Here is an 18,733-nt window from a genome sequence, read left to right as displayed (position 1 = left end):
CATTATTATTGACTCTTTTCTGCTTAGGGTACTGCAGCTACAAAATAATGGGCCATCTTTTTTGGTCAGTTAAACATCTTTTTTGGTCCGATTTGGATGTGCTTAAAGGTTAGTGTACTACATAAAGTTGTCTTTCAGGATATGGAAGATGACAGCTTCTCTCATTTAATGGCTATTTATTTAACTTCAAATAGGTGATATGTGTACTTAGCTTCAAGCAACCTACAGAGGATCATATTGATGGGTAACAGAGTGTCATAAAAGAACATAGGTCTTAGAGTATGTTCAAAATAGATTCTGCTCATTACTAGCTGCGTGAACTTGGGCAAGGTGACTAAACTTTTGAACCTCAGTTTTCTCTTGTGTAAAATGAGAATACCAACTTTATGAGACTGTTGTGAGAATTAATTGACATAATGTGTATGAAGTTTGGGGCAGATTATAGAAATTCAGCCCATACTGGTTTCCTGTCTTTTTACCTCTTTAGGTGATAAAAAAATGAGTCAGACATGAACTCTGTCTCGCAGTCTGCTAGACTGCGGTCTAGCAGAAGAAACATCATATGTAACTAAAGACAGCATGCCAGGTGCTGAGTAAATTGATAAAAGATAAAATATGATCAGTCCCTTAAAGAAGTGTGAATCAAAGTGAGACTAGAAGAAGGCAGGGGGGAGTTGCTTCTAGCTGTTTGATCAGGAAAGTCTCTGGGTTAACCATCAGAGCTGGGGACTGAGAGGTGGGTAGACCTGGGTGGGTAGAAACCAGGGTGGATGTCTTCAGTGGAGGGAGAGCCTGAGCGAAAGCAACCACTGGGAAAGCGTGGGTCCATCCGCGTCTGAGCAGTAGTTTGGTTTGTCTGCGGGAAGGGCCTGTGAAGGGAGGTTGTATGAAATAAAGGCGGATATGTTAGCTGTGAACGGCAAGCCAAGGAATTTAGACTTTTTCTCAAGGCCAGTGCTCTCAATGTGGGGACGTGTTTCAATATCAATGGAAACAATTGAAGGAACAATAGGTAGGGTAATAGGAAACTATTGAGGATTTTTGAGCAAGGAAGCGCTGTGATCCATGTTGTGTTTCAGAAAATTCGCCTTCATGGTCACATTGGTACACTGAGTAGGGGAGGAAAACAGAGGTTAGAGCACATGTCCAGGAAGGAGGTGATGGGGCCTGAACTAGGACAGTAGCCATGAACCTGGAGAGGAGGGGACAACAGAAATGAGACAGTGCAGATAAAATGGATAGAATATTAGAGTCTAGAGAGAGGAAGTCCAAACCGATAACAAGATGTGAGCTTAGATGATGGGAGGTGAGAGCCATTTTCAGAAATCGGGGGACTCTGGAGGCAGAGCGGATTCAGAAGGTCAGTCATGAGTTCGGCCGCAGAGTAGCGCAGAGCGGGCAGCACGACACGGGGCTGCCACAAGCAGGTTTCAGCCGAGCTGCTGGCCACAAGTAGGTAGCGTCCGTGTCCCTAAGGACAAGGACGAGTCCACTGCCTGTGGACAGTCTGTTTTCTCTGCCTGTGGTTGCTACTACAGCCCACTCAGACATTTAGACATAAATTAGAGCAACATAATTCATTTATTTTGAAAATTTGATTCCCTCAAAGAAATTAAAATGCAGTCTGCTAAAGGCTTGTCTGTGAGGGCATCAGGCCTGAAACACAGATTGGGCACTGTCTGTTGTATTATATAGGGCAAGCTATTTTTAAAGCTTGTGATTGTTACTGTAACTAGGAAACAGACAGGAAATGAATGATTTTGCAAAAGATATAGACAGTAGCTAGATGGTATATTTGCATTTGTAGGAAGAACAGTGCCACGCTGGAGCTGGCCACCCACACTAGCATAGCCACCCTGGCACTCAGCCAGGCCAGAGACAGCCGCTGGTCTTATTTGTGGAGTGTTTTATTTATGTCAGCAAAAATGCTGTGTCTCTTCCCTCCCTCCCTAAGACCCTTCTTTGGGGCCCATAAATAAATGCACACACAAAAAACTATCAGCTAAAGATACAGTTCCCTCTTTGTTCATATTGCTTCATATGTATGTACTATAACATCCATTTGTTGTTTTCTAAAAGATGCCTCATAGCTGCCTGTATTGCTAATTTCATTTCTGCTCTCAACTGCGGACAGATATTATGCATCTCAAAGGGAGTTCACCTCTCGTTCCCTCCCAGAAGTCTTCAGTGCTTAAAACTGTCAGTAAAATCCCTTGGAGAGTCTGAAGTGAAACTTTGGTTTGTGGTTCCTGCAAAAAATGTCACCTTTCTGAGATAGTCACCCACCTCTAGATAAGAATGGTTGGATCAGGTACTTCAAACAGTAACTGAGACCCACAGGTGACACAGGGACCCTGTGGGAGGGCAGATGCATAAATCCTGCAGAGTAAATATTTCTCTTGAGTATTTTTTTAAATACATACACTCACACACACACTTACTTCAGTCATTTTTAGCATTTTATTAGAAATTATAATGAAAGGATTTTCTAAGTTACCACCCTCATAGCTGAATAGCAGAAGGGAACAGTGAGGCTAAACCATGAAAATGCAGTTGTGGTGGGGGTGTTTCGTGTCTATTTACCTTTTTAATTTTTTTATTACAAAGGTAGTATACATAAGAGAAGGTCTGGAAAGGATATATAATACATCAGCCAGGCACAGTGACTCACGCCTGTAATCCTAGCACTCTAGGAGGCCAAGGCGGGAGGATCACTTGAGCTCAGGAGTTCCAGACCAGCCTGAGCAAGAGAGAGACTCTGTCTCTACTAAAAATAGAAAAAATCAGCCAGGCATTGTGGCACTTGCCTATGGTCCCAGCTACTCGGGAGGCTGAGGCAAGAGGATCGCTTGAGCCCAGGAGTTTCAGGTTGCTGTGAGCTGTAATGATGCCATTGCTCTCTAGCTGGGGTGACAGAGTGAGACGCTGTCTCAAAAAGAAAAAAAAAGGAAAAGGATATATATCAAACTCTTAATAGTGTTAATTTCTCAGGCTCTATAAGGGGGAGAAATTTCACTTTTACTTCTGAATTTGGATTTTTTATAACAGATTATAATTTGAATTGAACAAATAAAACCAGTCATGGGCCGGGCGCGTGCTCGCCTGTAATCCTAGCACTCTGGGAGGCCGAGGCGGGTGGATTGTTCGAGGTCAGGAGTTCGAGACCAGCCTCAGCAAGAGCGAGACCCCCGTCTCTACTAAAAATAGAAAGAGATTATCTGGCCCACTAAAAAATATATATAGAAAAAATTAGCCAGGCATGGTGGTGCATGCCTGTAGTCCCAGCTACTGGGGAGGCTGAGGCAGTAGGATCGCTTAAGCCCAGGAGTTTGAGGTTGCTGTGAGCTAGGCTGACGCCACGGCACTCACTCTAGCCCGGGCAACCCAGCGAGACTCTGTCTCAAAAAAAAAAAAAAACAAATAAAACCAGTCATAATCATACATGAAACATTTAGAGTGGAATAAAGAAAAAAATTAATTTGTCCATAATACTACCAAAAGATAAGCATATTTTGGCATGTTTCCTTAAAGTGGGTTATAGATGGGTGGTGGGCAGGTAGGGGTAGTTAGGTAGACTTTCTAGAAGAAAATTATATTCCATGTAATTTTGTATCTTGCTTTACATAATATTCCATGATCGTTTTTCCCATGTCATGAAATATTCTTTGAAAGCATGAGTTTTAACAACAGCTTAACATACTGTATTTTTTTTATTTATTTATTTTTTTTTGAGACAGAGTCTCACTCTGTTGTCCGGGCCAGAGTGCCGTGGCGTCAGCCTAGCTCACAGCAACCTCAAACTCCTGGGCTCAGGCAATCCTGCCTCAGCCTCCCAAGTAGCTGGGACTACAGGCATGTGCCACCATGCCTCGCTAATTTTTTCTATATATGTTTTTAGCTGTCCATATAAGTTCTTTCTGTTTTTAGTAGAGACGGGGTCTCACTCTTGCTCAGACTGGTCTCAAACTCCTGAGCTCAAACAATCCGCCCACCTCAGCCTCCCAGAGTGCTAGGATTATAGGCGTGAGCCACCGCACCGGCCTAATGGCTAACGTACTGTATTAATATTACCCTTGTTTGGCTAACGTATTGTATTAATATTACCCTTGTTTAACTTCTCTCCTGTTGTTGAACATCATGAACTTCAGTTCTTTTACAGAATTTTCTTCCTTATGTATGCTTAAGGTGAAAATCCTTGTGTCTAAATCTTTGATGATACCTCTGATTATTTCTTTAGGATAAATTTCTAGAGCTGGTGTTACTCAGTTCTTTGCTTCCTCACCTAGTTATTTAATTTGCCTCAAGATGGTTAAAATGCTTTTTAAAAAGGTGTTGTAGTTTTATTCACATGCTTTTTGAATCTTGACATAAAGCCTTCTCTTTGGTCATATGGATCACCTATTGCATATGAGGTCTTGTAGAAGTGAAGTAATCAATTGAACTTTAATGAAAGACAAAAACAATGTACTAGAAAATGTACATTTCACCACATTGTATTTTGAAGTCCTATATTTTATAGTTAGCCTAGATTATTTCATAGAGCAAAAGGTCTTATTAAGAAAGCAGCTTAGGTCAGTTGATAGATCAGCCCAATATTTCAGTCACAAAATCCTGGAGCTGAGTTTAGGATCTTATTGTATCAAGTCCCTGGGTACATTGGCAGGCACAGGTGGCATGGTGATCGGCTCTTTCAGGAAACTGGAACCGAAGGCTGCAGGTGTTCACACCTATTTAACTATAAGTGGCCCCACAGCCCTTTCTGAATCATCACCAAATATCAGAGCACTGTTTTCTAGCTGTCCCAGGATGGAACTGAATTCAGCGAACATTTTAAAATAAAAAATATAATTCCTCTTATAGTCTAGATGAGGAGATAAATTTATAAGCTGACAATTTAAGTAAAATTGACAATTCAGGGAGACTGCAGGGTATTTTAAGTGAGTCAGAAAAAAGTGACTTTTCCTTATTAAGGAAAAAAAGAACCTGCTTGTATGGCTTATACTGCAAGAAATGTCTTGTAAAATTTTGACAGAGGCTGTAAGTGTAAAGATGCTCAGTAGATAATTACTTACGAATATTCTTTTCTCTATTGCTTTATTCATCTCTAAATCATCCTTGGCTAGTTTTAGAAATTGTATTAGTAGACATTTAAGGAGCCTACAGGTATGAAACGGCCATTCTGTCTTATAAGAAAACTATTCAGTATAGTCAAAAAAAGGAAAACAGGCTGGGCACGGTGGCTCACGCCTGTAATCACAGCACTCTGGGAGGCCGAGGCAGGGGGATGGCTTGAGCTCAGGAGTTCGAGACCAACCTGAGCAAGAGTGAGACCCCGTCTGTACTAAAAATAGAAAAAATTAGCCAGGTGTGGTGGCGCACGCTTGTAGTCCCAGCTACTCGGGAGGCTGAGGTAGGAAGATCACTTAAGCCCAGGATTGCTGTGAGCTAGGCTGCTGCCACAGCACTCTAGCCCAGGTGACAGAGCGAGACTCAGTCTCAAAAAAAAAAAGAAAAAAGAAAGAAAGAAAGGAATCTTATCTGAGGAAGGAGTAAGGAGAGAATAAGACTTGGCTGGCTAGATTTCAGAGTTTTGTTTTCTGATGTCATAGGGAAGGTTGGGTGAAGTCTAGGAAGAAATTATTTGCCACTCTTCCTTTTAAATGACCATTCATCACTTTAAAAACCTGTAATACATTTGCCACCTTATCCAAATAATGGCTGTAGCCCCAAAGCAGTTCTTAATGGGATAACCGTCCCCTCCCCCAAGCAAACAAAGATCTGAGTCACCCAAGTCTCCCTCTCCAAATAAAGGGCCTTGCAGTGCCTTCAGACTGGTTGCCATAAGAGGAAAGTTTCCTGTGTCTGGCAAAGGGATATCCCACGTCACCTCTCACATACGTGAGCTTCTCCTGCGTCCAAAGGAAACAATAGCGCTACCCAGTGTATTCCAGGTGAGGGTAGTGCTTAGAACTGAGCGTCTGATGACTGGCTGTTCCTGAGCAGCTATTCATGAGAGAAACGGATTGATTTCCACGGGGGAATAGTTAAGGTAATGAGGTAAATAATTGCCTCCTCGCAGGGGCTTTTACCAGCCAGAACTTGCAACCACAACTCCCCTTTGTGTGCTGTTTCTGCTGCCATTAGGTGGTTTGCTTGGCAACTGCCTGGGAAGGCAGATTGTGCTCAGGAGCTGTGCTGAGCTCATCCCTGTAGGATAGGAACTGGAGCTACTGTGTGCGTTGCTGGAGGAGAGGGAATTCAGTGCACTGGGGCTTATTAACCTCTGCTGGAATTTTAGGCCAGTGAGTCATTTGTTATTCTATAATGGAAGGCTTTGGCTGTTTGCCATTTGAATTTTTTTTTTTCCAATCCTTTTTCTGCTATCAGTCTGTCTTTAAAGAATTCTTACTTTCCATTCCTCAGGCACATAGAACCAACTGAAGACTAAATCAAATGGGCAAGCACTTAAATTATGAACATAAAAGTATGTCTAGCACCTTTCGGTATGTTTTATGGTTGAAAATTAGAAGAATATTGGTAACTACTCCTTTTTCTTAGCTGTGGGCCATGCAGTTTAAAAAAAAAAACAAACTCATCTTCCTCTCTCTTCATTTCTCTTATTTTAAAAAAATAACTGGTAGGCCTCAAGTTAATATACCCCTGTTCTTGTGGAAACCACTAAAAAATGTGTTTATTATAATAATGATGACTCAGAGAAACCTGGATGGCAGTGCCAGTTCGGGTCACAATGGGCTTCTGTCTCTCTCTAAGTGCCGCAGTTGACTTGCCTTAACTTCTCATCTATGTATTGTAATTAGTAATAAATATGTACACTTTTAATACTTTCCTGAATTTCTAGTGTGCCTCAAGTCTTGACAGCTTTTCCTTTGTGGATTTTTCTACTGTCTCAACAGAACAGCAACTGATGGTTCCCTCCCCCCCTCTGGCATTTAGGTAAACGGCTGTCTGCTCGACCCCGTGCCCCCTGCCCTGCTGAGGAAGGGCTGCCAGTCGCTGCCCAGCGACATGATGGAGACCTCCATTGACGAAGGGCTGGAGACGGAAGGAGAGGCTGAGGAAGACCCCAGCCACTCCTTTGAGGCATTTCAGTCCACACGCAGTGGGCAGAGGCGGCACACTCTGTCCGAAGTGACCAATCAGCTGGTCGTGATGCCTGGGGCAGGTATGACTCGGGAGAAGCACCAGGTTAGGTTCGCGGCGTTAGTTCGTGCTTCAGTCACCGGGAATTCCTAGACTTTGGTCTGTATCTTATTCCTTTTTGGAGCGGACTCAGATCAGGTCTGCTCAGCAGCTAACAAAGATGAGAATGAGATGTCCCTGGCTTGGCTCCCATAACTCCCAGGATTCATCTGAGGGCCCTGGGTTGCACCAGGGACGCTGGGTCTTTTGCAACAGCAGAGAGCTTACGAGTGCAGCTTCTGGAGTGTTTGCCCCACTACATTTGAAGATGATTAAATTGACCTCTAAAAAGTTTCTGAAAAGATGCTTTGATTGGAGATTAAGGACATCATAGCTGTCATGACCCAAGCTGCTTATGCTTTGTTATCATGTGTTCCAAGAAGATGCTGTTATTGTTGGTTATATCTGTTTTGTTTTCTCTTAAAGGGAAAATTTTCTCCATGAGTGACAACCCCTCCCTTGACAGTGTGGACTCTGAGTATGATATGGGGTCTGTTCAGAGGGACCTGAACTTTCTGGAGGACAACCCTTCCCTAAAGGACATGATGTTAGCCAATCAGCCCTCAGCCCGCATGACATCTCCCTTCATAAGCCTGAGACCCACCAACCCAGCCATGCAGGCTCTGAGTGCCCAGAAACGGGAGGCCCACAACAGGTCGCCAGTGAGCTTCAGAGAGGGCCGCCGGGCGTCGGACACCTCCCTCACCCAAGGTGACCGCTTTCTCCTCTGGGGAGGTTTGTTGCCACATTGGTGTGAACCTGTGATCACTGAAAGGTCTTGTATTTTATTTAAACTGGCCTTTGTACTTACTTTCAGGAATTGTAGCATTTAGACAACATCTTCAGAATCTGGCTAGAACCAAAGGAATTCTAGAGCTGAACAAAGTGCAGTTGCTGTATGAACAAATAGGATCAGAGGCAGACCCATCAGCTGCTCCTCAGCTCCAAGACCTTGCTAGCAGTTGCCCTCAGGTGGGTGCTCTGGGCCCTTCCCACCATGGCCCTGTGAGTATGAGGTGTGAGTTGGTCCCCGAAGAGGTGTCATTTTCACCTAGAGGATTTCCTCCAGACCTGGAGCAAACAGCTCCTTTTGGGAAGCCCACAGCCCAAACACTTTCCTGGTTGCTACCACCTGCCACTGACAGTTTAGACCCAGCCCTGCTGCTCCCGAGTGATCAGCACCAGATGGAGGCCTAGACACTGTCAAGCTATTTTTGGTTGACAGGGCAGATTATATATGGATGACCTCGGACAGTCTCCCTTGAACTCCCCTCCCCCACACACAAATGAAGAGTAATAAATTTTACCCAGATGAGAAGCTTCTTGCCTCTAACACCTCATTAAATATTATAAGTGGATTGTTCATGCTAAAAATACAATAAATGTTGCTGTTTATGCAGTTTTATTTTGAGCCCATTTTCAGTGCATCAAGGATATTATAGTATTTGAGGCCCACATGAAATTGATGGCCTCCTGGTGACACCAGGAGCCTTTGGTCTAGCACTGAGTGGATAATTGTTAACTACAGATGATACGTGCATACATTTTCTGCAGAGCAATTAACCCCCAGCCTACTAGTTACATAAAAAGCTTTGAGTATTATGTCTTAAAGAGTTGAGATTCCTCTTGGACATTTGCAGAGGTGCTTAAAGTGAAAATTGAGACGTTTTCCCCCATGAAGAATTGAAAATTGTTTTCACTCCTTGCTCCTCAGGAGGAAGTTTCTCAGCAGCAGGAAAGTGTCTCCACTCTCCCTACCAGTGTGCATCCTCAACTGTCCCAGCGGCAAAGCCTGGAATCCCAGTACCTGCAGCACAGACTCCAGGTGTGGGCCTTCTCCTTGCTAGTCCAGCTCACTGTGCTTATCCTGAGTCTGCCCTTCTGCAAAGCAGAAACCTGTTTTGCTTGGTATTTACTTAGGGTAGCTGCTTTATTCCTTCTAGGCAGGTAGGTTTGTCTCTTCACTTGTAGTTTCTAGAGACGTGTTCAGACTTAGCCTTATGTTCTGTGTTGGCAGCAGGAAAGGGTTTATCCTCAGGCCCAGGAAAGGATACACTACTGAGTGGGGGGAAAGGGAGACCTGGAGTCTTTGTTTCTAATTTTATGCCTCTTAATGAATAATAAATAAAATAGAAATCTCAAGTCTGCAAAATTTCAACATGGGCTTTCTACATTGGTACATGAAAATCTTAAAAACTGATACAACATAGATCCCATAAAGTATGAATGATTCATTCATTCAGCAGGCACTGAGGCCTTTGCTATCAAGATTTAACTCTACTTTTCTCACTGTTTTTTAATCTCCATGAACCTCACAGTCCTAGAGGACTTTTAGACATAGAGAGGAAGACTGAAGTAGATTACAACTGAGACAGCCCAGGCCTGCTGGCCCGATGTTCTTCTAGGGTCTCAGTGAGCAAGTGTCAGTCCCTTTACCCTGTGTGGATTCTGTAGGATACACTGGGATTCATCCTCCAGGCAGAAGCACAGTCTGATGGCTGCTTCGTAGGTGACAGCATATCGTCATGCTGTCATGTGTTGTTTTTCTGCTCTTCCAGAAGCCCAGCCTTCTGTCAAAGGCCCAGAACACCTGCCAGCTTTACTGCAAAGAACCACCACGGAGCCTTGAGCAGCAGCTGCAGGAACACAGGTGAGAGGCGACAGGCAGTCTTTGGCTGAAGAAGTCACTTACTTTTGTGGAAGTGTTAAGAATGCCGGATGTGTTGTCCTTTCCCACTCGTGTGTGCCACAGTCTCTTCAGGCATGACTGCCACCGAAGATATTCCAGTATCCCCAGAGTACGAGCCCATCAGGCAACAGAAGCCCTCAAATGTGCTTTGTTTTCCTTTTCTGCTACTGTTTCTCCTTTGGGATATGACTAGACCTAAGCTTTCACGATCAGTGGCCCAAAGCAATTGAAGTGGGTTAGACTGCAGAGAAGGCCTCTGTCTTCCGTGCCATAATTCATGCCTGCGTGCCTCACTCTTAGAAGCAGGTTGGCCAAGGTAGAATTACCCTAATCCATCAACCTACAGACACCTGCAGAGGCCAAGGTGTGATTATCTCCCCTTCTAACCACTCAGGATGGGAAATCAGCCTCTCACTTTATAGCGAGAAAAACTCAAGAGTCTTAGAGAAAATGCATTCCTGCTCACTTGAGCACTGTTTGAATTAAGGGGCAAAAAGATGAGATGGACTTTAAGAAACCCCATGATTGGTTCCCACTCTCACTTGTTTTTTCCTGACATGGGAAAGAGAGAAGTGGAGAGCCGAAGCTAATGACTGATATTGGATTTATGTTAAAACTGCCATCACTTGGGAAGATTTAAAATTCTTTCCTTTGGTTTTGCCAATTTAGGCTCCAACAGAAGCGACTCTTCCTCCAGAAGCAGTCTCAGCTGCAGGCATATTTTAATCAGATGCAGATAGCAGAGAGCTCCTACCCACAGCCAAGCCAGCAGCTGCCCCTCGCCCACCAGGAGAGTCCTCCACCGTCTCAGCAGGCGCCCCCGTTCAGCCTGACCCAGCCCCTTAGCCCCGTCCTGGAGCCCTCCTCCGAGCAGATGCAATACAGCCCCTTCCTCAGCCAGTACCAGGAGATGCAGCTGCGGCCCCTGCCCTCCACGCCGGGTCCCCGGGCTCCTCCTCCCCTGCCAGCGCAGCTGCAGCAGCAGCCACCGCCGCCGCCACCGCCACCGCCGCCACAACAGCCAGGAGCTGCCCCAGCCCCCTTACAGTTCTCCTATCAGACTTGTGAGCTGCCAAGTGCTGCTTCCCCAGCGCCAGACTATCCTGCCCCCGGTCAGTACCCTGTGGAGGGAGCCCAGCAGAGCGGCCTGGCGGGGCCAGACTGCCCCCGGAGCTCCGGACTGCAGGAGGCCACCTCGAGCTATGACCCACTGGCCCTCTCTGAGTTACCTGGACTCTTTGATTGTGAAATGCTGGACGCTGTGGATCCACAACACAATGGGTATGTCCTGGTGAATTAACCTCAGCACAGGAAGTGAGGTGGGTCACGTGAAGGAAGACTGTGTATTTCTATTTTTATTCCAGCCTTTAAATTTGAAGCTTATTTTCTTGCCCTCTCCCTAATGGGGAGAAATCAAGTCACCCAACTGGAATCAGAGGGCCTGGCTGGGGTGGATGTTGCTTCCTCCTGCCTCTGTCCCACCGCGAAGTTTTCTGTGGCAAGTGCTGGAACGTAGTTGTAGGCTAAAGCTCACGCCCTTAGGCTGAGGGGAGCAAGCTCTCGAGGGAGGCACCAACTGTTTCTCTAAGAAGAAGACACTCAGACCTAGGTTTTATGCAGAATTACACCAGTTCATTATCAAGGGAAACCTTGGTGAAAGCAGGAAAACTGTGTGCCATTGCATATATATGGGCAAACAAAACAGGCAATATATTTTTCACTGAAGCTGAGCAACAACATGTTGCTTCAAGGCCAATCAAGAATACATAATGAAATTTGATGCACAGGAAATAAAGGAAAGTTGTCACTGAATCATAAGTTCTTAGCTGCTGATGCAAGTTGTCCCCAAGGCTGCCGCAAAGCAGTGGAGCGTGAGCTGTTTCAGGGGCCACTAAATAACAGCTGGTACTGACCCCCGGGACCGGCCGTCGTCTCCATCTGGGAGCAGACAACACACGTCGTGAGAAGGTACCCCTGAGTTGCTGAGTGTCAGAATATACTCAGGGCTCCAAAGATGTCACCCGTAGAACCCACAGGAGACCCACTAATGGAGGCGGGAGGTGAGAAACTCGAGAAGGCTCAAGAGCACCAGCCCCGGGCCAGGAAAGACAGGCTCTTTCTGCAGTCTCTTGTGGAGACTTCTGGTTTGGGGGCAGTTGGTCTCCGGAGGCCCCGTCGTCTCTTTTACAATGTAACAGCTACTCTGACTCACACTATATGTTGCTAGTAGTCTATTGAGCTTTGTATATTTGGACAGTTTCATATAGGGCTTAGAAATTTTAAGGACACGAAAAATGAACTTTTATGTCCCATGTGAAGTGGTAGTGCTGTGCCTTTCCCCCCAGATCATGCTTTAATTCTTTCTTTTCTGTAGAAACCAACAGTTTTCCATTTATGTCAATGCTAAATCCAAAGTCACTTCAGAGTTTGTTTTCCACCATGTGGGAATCAGCATTCTTAATTTCCTTAAAGTTTTGACTTGTAATGAAACATTCAAGTATAACAGCAATATTCAAAGAACCACAGATGTGTTAACCATTTAAGCGGATCATCTGCCAAACACGTTATATGACTAGTAAAACTTAACCAACCCTTACAATTCATTCAGCAAAGTAAGTGAAAACTAGATGCTAAAGCTAGTTAACTATAAACCTACAAGTAATGAGTAATCTGTCATTTGGACAGTAACATCCAGGTGTTACAAATTCAGTATTATTTATAAAGATTATAATTTCTGTCCTTTAGAATGGCTTGTCCTATGAGCAGATGAATGCGTTAAGCACAAAGCATCTTCCTTAAAGCACAAAGAAGAGAGATACTACACTGATGCTGCATCTAGAAAACACCTTTAAGTTGCCTTTCCTCTTTGTAGTAAGTGTCCGACAGGCGAGGGGAAGCATGGAGAACCTAGGGAGTTCCATTCTGGCCCCGCGGCCCCGCCCCTAGCGGCGCTGGTAACTTGCAGTTCTTGTCGCCGCCAGAGTCTGCCCAGTCGCTGGGGCTCCACATCGGTGCCAGGATGCTTTGCAGAGGCCCCGTGCTTGTGGTTGGACTCTGGGTGTCAGCAGGAAAGGGTAGTGTAGGGGCTGTCATTTCTGTGATTTAATAACACACAGTGACAGTCCAGGAAGAGTGAATTAAGTTCCTTCTATGGATTGCTTTTTCCTCCTCGTGCTTAAGATTGATGATTTCGTGAAATAAAGAACATCATTTCATTTAAGAGATCATTTCACTAAGATCTCTAATGTGTTTTAAGTCTTTGCAAAATAAGCTAGTTATAAAACAGGACTTGATTTGTTTAGACTGAAGGAGGATGTTTTCCCAAAATATACTATGCAGGAGTGCTGTAATATTTACGAAATTAAAATGCCTTCCAGATTGAAAATGGGGGCCACTCATTTCAGAACTGCAGGAATGGTACAGTTACAGATTGGCATAAACTCCTGCCCCCCAACAAGGCTGTGAGCTGCTCAGCCCAAGAGATCTAGGTGCTGTGGCAGGAGAGTGAGGCCGACAGAGGAGGGACTGCGGAGAGGCTGCGGGTTGGAAGGTTAAGGGACCCAGAGAGAAATGGGGAAGCGGCCAGCGGCAGCCGGGCCCAACAGAAACCGACAGACGTGGCGGCAGCCGGACACTTGCCTGGTGAAGAGCACGTCCCCTCCTGGCTGGAACCTGTGTTGTAAGCTCTATTTGCGTATCTCATTTATTTCAAGCAGAAATCAATAAATTCCATAACCATCTGTATTTACTGAAATGTAAGCTGGTGAGAGGAGACTGGTTCTGTCGGTCAGTGAGGTGTTTGCTCAGCCCTGTCTGATCATCTCTGTTGTTCTGTTCCCTAATGAGTGACCGACGGAAGCTTCCAAGCAGTTCTCTCTTCATAAATACTAAAGTAACACTACAATGGCTTAGTACCACTCTTTTGATGAGAGGCTACTTTGAAATACTGACTTGCTTTCCAGTCCGTTTCACATTAGCTGTGTGTACACTACTGTATGATAATCGTTAGCTTTATTATCTTGTAAACCAGGCTCCTCTGAAGAGACTTTGGTGAGATGAACATGAGGTAAAAATTTCATTTGGCAAAAAGTGCAATATGTGTGGTACTTTATTTTTTATGTTCTTTTTTTAATCCGGGGGTATTAGTCTCTGCTTTGGGATAAATGCACTAGTTCTGCAATTTCCGGTTGGGCAAGTGTGTCTCTAGTATTTACATGCAACTGATATGCTGGTGCCTGTAAGGCAAATAGAGCGTGTTAACACAACAGAAAGGGGGCGGATGTCCTGTTTTTAAATTCCCAGTGAGCTACGCTGACCATCCCCAGCCACCCCCTTCACACCTCTGCCCCACTAGGCCGCACTGCCCCTTGCCATCTTGGGAACAGGGATGGAGGCAGACAGTTCTCTCTACCAACAGCCTCCAGAACCCACTGGGTGGGGGGACTGTGGCCCACCAGGAGGACCAGAGTTGGGACTCGGGGACTGTTAGTGCAGTTATGGGCAAAACTACTTTTCTGTATCCAACTTTGCCTTCTAAGAACGTCATGGCCCTTTCTCCCTCTGAAATAAAGAACTTCCAGGTGTTTAGACTGTGGCCTGGAGTCAGTTGAGGTGAGACAACAGGAGCCTGGGACCGAACCTCTGGTGAGGTGCAGGGAGGAGGGCGTCGTGAGTGTGTGGTGTGTCCCTTGCATGGGTCCCACAGCCTCTAGTCCAGCCCCAGATTCATCAATACATTGGGGTTGGAGTTTTTCTACTTGGGATTCCATTTAAAAGTCTCCATCAACAGTTACACTTAAGCTCCCTATTGGTTTAAAGAAAATTCATATTCCAGATAACTTTTTCACATTTGACCTCCTTCAGAGACAATACTTCTTAGTGTCACTGTCAACACTGGTCCCAGTGAACAGCTGCTGGATCCCTGTGCCGGGGCTGACCTTGGCTGCATCTGTCCCCCTAAACTGGGCTGCCTCTACTGCCTCCTGGGAAGCCACCCGAGCCGCTCGGTCTCTTTGTGCCTAGACATCAAAGGTAAAAACTGGAGAACAAGCAATAAGTTGGAGTCATTGTATAGGCAGGGAACTTTGATCATTTTGTTACTTCTGGAAATTTTTTACAGAACTTATCTTCAGAATGATGTGTGGAAGACAAGAACAGTATCCTCTGCCTCTGTTCTAAGCTGGACAAAAAACATTTTAAAAATTTATATATCCCTTCTGACAGGTTCCATAGTACGGTCCTCTCCTCCCTGGCCTGTGGCCCAGGGAAGCGGCTGCAATCACAGAGCTCTTTGTCTGCCCCTTGTCAGCAGCAGGGTGAGCTCCAGGCCTTTTTGGCCCTGGAGCCTCTGATCTCCCAGTACCCACTCGCATACTTATTTTACCATTTTTTCCCAATTAAGTAGCCTGGCTGCTTCTGGAAGACTCACAGCCATCCTAGTTGCACCACCATCTTTTGTCCACACCTTCTCTAGGCAGATTTCAACACATTTGGCAGATGGGGGCACACACTAGCGCATAGATTGAGAAACAGACGGCAGGACAGCCCATAGGCTTAGACTTTCGATGGGTCCTACCCAATGGCTTGCCTGTCCACAAGGAGCAATAGCAATATGTGAGTTTACCGAGCACTTTCACAAGTAATCTCTTCGAATCCTCAAAACAACTCTATGAAATTAGTTGGAAAGTTATTGTCCTTATTTTTCACAGCTGAGGAAACCAAAGCTCTTGGGAGTTTGTGTGACTTATCTGAGGTCACAGAGCTGACAAGTGGAGGAGCCCAGGACAAGGACTTGGGTTGACTGCTTCTGATTTTGGTTCTCTAGCTTCTCACTGTGTGAGAAGCCCTCTTTCCCCTTCCATCTGACTCTTCTCGTAAGCAAACAGCTGTATAAACAAAGCCCCCATTTTGGTCAAGCACAGGGTGAATGTGACATTGTTCCCACAACCTCATTCTCCACTTGACAGCCGCCTGGCTTTGCGGGGGGGAGGTGCCCTTCAGGTGACATTGCAGTTGTCCAGGTGGCCCTGCACGGAACAAGGCTGAGGGAGACAAAGACCCCACAGACCGGCCATCCTTTCAGCGTCCAGTTAACTACAGAAGTTTAGGCTCTCGTCAAAGACGTCTAGTTTTTCCAAGTTACACAAAATAATTTCCCATAGAATTATATGATGGAAGGACACATTCCCCCCTCAATTGCCGAGCTGAATTGCATGGTATCAGGCCACTACTGCAGGCCACCAGGTTCAACCCCAGGAAAAGGGGCTGCTCAGAGAAGAGTCACAAACTCAGCCTTTGCCCTGAGGAGGGGAGTAACGTTTCTTTACAGTCAATCCCATCAAGTAAAAGTGCTTATTAGACACTTAGGATTAAAAAAATAACACACTTTATTGAATACTTTGTCTTTTCAGAGCCAAAGTGGGTAGGTAGGGGGAGCGTTAAAAATAGAAGTACAAAACAACATCCTGGAAAAATATGACCCCAAATGGAATAATGTTACATTAGTAAATACAGATAACTGGGCCTCGCCGCTGGCTGTGTGATGCCTGTCTGCTCAAGATTTGCTCAGTCAAGGAAATTCAAGTGGTGAGATCTTCCCACTACTACTGGTAAAAGAAATCTGCCTTCACCAAAATCTCTGAAGGGGAAAGAAGCAGAGAGAACAGGAAGTTTGCTTCACTTCGGGGACTGCAGTTTAAGAAATAAAAGGGATACAGAGATATTTGCACTTTGTAGAAAGGGCAAGATTATTGCTTATTTCTGAAGGGAGGAGGGTGGTTTTGCTGGATGTTTTGGTCTGTGAAAGTTACTTTTGATAAAGTTAATCTAATTGTAGTTATTTTTTTCTGTGTTTTTTTTTTAATTAAAAAAAATTGGTGAGTTCAATAGCTTTGGTATTTTGAGTGCAAATCACAATAGCTCCAATGTGAAAAATAATCAAAGTGTAACCTGTCACTCGATGTTAGAAAATTGCCTAAAATGCAGTGTAATAAATGATCTTTGTACCAAACGGTAATTTAAATGGGGTAATTTTCTGCAAGGAAAATGTACTGTTTTTATGTTTCCAACCCTCTTGAATTAAAATAAAAACAACTTGTTTTCTAAGAGCCTGGGTGATATGAATGTCAGGTTAATGAGATAGGGCCTGGGGTGGAATTTTAAAAGTATGGAAGGTGGCTGTGTTCTCGGAGCTCTGGTGCTCATTTCAGGCTGCAGAAAAGGACAGTGGATAATATATTCTCATTGACGTCAGCAGGGTAAATAATACCTTGCTCTGAATCGCCTGAGTACACGTTGGCCACTGCAGATCGCTGACGGAAGCGCTGCTAACCACAGCCTGCGCGGGGACAGGGCCCCGCTGGGCACTGCCTAATGACTGTTCCTTGCTTCCCAGAGTCTCAGGGCAAAGCCCATCAGCCCAGGTAGCCTGTGCAAGGGCCTTTTGCCACCGCAGGAAGAGGAGGGGAGCAGGCTCGTAAGGCTCTTGTCCGGCCCCCCTGCAAGCTGCAGGCCAGCGGTGGGGAGGGGCTCCAGGCTGCCAGGAAGGCCAGCAAAAGACACTGCTACTTAGTCACAGTGTCACATCTTCTCTGGGGTCTGCCAGGCCTCCACACTGCGCCCATACACACCAGGGACTCCCTTACAGGGACAGGCACCCTTTTGAGACCCAACTCCAACCCCTCAGAGTGCCAGAGAATCCATTTGCTGAGAAGAGCTGCTCTCTGACTCTGGGCGTTTCAGTGCCAGACCCTGAGTGAAAGGGCAGTTCAATCCTGCTTTCTGGCAGCAGGAGCTCAACTGGGATTTGGCGTCCCTCAAACTATTCCAGTTGAGCCCGTGCTATAGAACCGAGACGGTTCCGACCTGAGGGATGGGCTGCTGGCTGCGAGGCAAGGGCACAGCAGGCAGAGCTGACTTGCTGCCGCCCCCGCGCCAGGACGCTCAGTCCTGAGTCCTGTACCCCCTGACCACCCAAGAATTCAGTATCACGGAGTTTCAATTTTTTTTTAAAGGAAAAGCACTACGTTTCAGTAATGATGTTTCGCAAACTTTTCCCTTTCCCACCAAATTTCTCCATTCTTTTTATTCTCTGTTGCCAAAAACAACCCCAATGCCCAGGGCATGGGCAAAAATAACAGACTGGCCAGAACCTCAGTAGCCGGTCAGGTCTCCAGCGCCCCGGGACATCCTGCAGGGCTGCACCCCGTGGGAACCTCAGGCCCTGCACCCCACACCCAGGCCAGGCTCAGGGACAGGACCGGCCGGCGTTGCCCACGCTGCCCAAGTTGTCCAGAGCGCCCCGTCTCCGTGCAGGGTGTGTGTGGACAGGGCCCGAGGCTGCTGAGGGTTCCCAGTCCCTCTGACATGCTGACAGAAGCACTGGGCTCTCGTGCCCACAATCATGTACACAGACACACAACTTGGGACATATAGAATTTCAGGACAGGTATTGATTCCTGGATCCTACAAGACCCATTCATGGCCCAAGGTTAAGGACCCCCGCCCGACTCAGCCTCCACACTGCCGAGGGGATTCCAATCCCTCCCTGGGTGGATCCAGGTGAGAGGGAGCCTCGCGCTCTGCCTGCACCCTGGGCACTTGGAGGAAGTTCTGGGCTTTGTGTACTAAATTCTGGGTGCTATGTGGCTACAATGGAAATGCCACCTGCACAGACCAGAGCTGCCCTGCCCTAGAGGCTGACGACAGCACAGCTCTGCCCTTCTCAGCCAGTGGCTTCAAAGGCCGCACAGCTCTCAGGGGATGGAATATGGTGCATGGATCATCCTAGGTAATGTCCCTTAGGGGACAGATGTGGGTCCTGACTGAAGTGAAGGGGTTGGGCCC

General features: G+C 46.0%; 2 protein-coding genes across 3 annotated transcripts in view; one reads left to right on the top strand and one right to left on the bottom strand.

Moving 5' to 3' along the window:
- Positions 1–16,995, top strand: part of SIK2 (salt inducible kinase 2) — a 114,404-nt gene extending 97,409 nt beyond the window's left edge. The window contains exons 10-15 of the mRNA XM_045556622.1: positions 6,955–7,183; positions 7,627–7,911; positions 8,018–8,172; positions 8,915–9,025; positions 9,759–9,850; positions 10,559–16,995. Of these exons, the coding sequence (XP_045412578.1) occupies positions 6,955–7,183; positions 7,627–7,911; positions 8,018–8,172; positions 8,915–9,025; positions 9,759–9,850; positions 10,559–11,189 (1,503 nt within the window). The 3' untranslated portion in view covers positions 11,190–16,995. The remainder of the gene's footprint in view (positions 1–6,954; positions 7,184–7,626; positions 7,912–8,017; positions 8,173–8,914; positions 9,026–9,758; positions 9,851–10,558) is intronic.
- Positions 12,106–18,733, bottom strand: part of PPP2R1B (protein phosphatase 2 scaffold subunit Abeta) — a 38,793-nt gene continuing 32,165 nt past the window's right edge. The window contains exons 16-17 of one of the 2 annotated variants that reach the window (XM_045556625.1): positions 14,827–14,907; positions 12,106–14,124 (exon numbers count right to left, since the gene is read on the bottom strand). In XM_045556625.1, coding sequence (XP_045412581.1) covers positions 14,032–14,124; positions 14,827–14,907 — 174 coding nt within the window. In that variant the 3' untranslated portion in view covers positions 12,106–14,031. Of the gene's footprint in view, positions 14,125–14,826; positions 14,928–18,733 lie in introns of those variants that run through there. The other variant, XM_045556626.1, reaches the window with a different exon arrangement.

Source organism: Lemur catta, chromosome 7, assembly GCF_020740605.2.
Source record: "Lemur catta isolate mLemCat1 chromosome 7, mLemCat1.pri, whole genome shotgun sequence".
In the NCBI taxonomy this organism is placed as follows: domain Eukaryota; kingdom Metazoa; phylum Chordata; class Mammalia; order Primates; family Lemuridae; genus Lemur; species Lemur catta.
The sequence above is the reverse complement of the archived record's forward strand: the minus strand, read 5'-3'. Positions and strand labels throughout refer to the sequence as shown.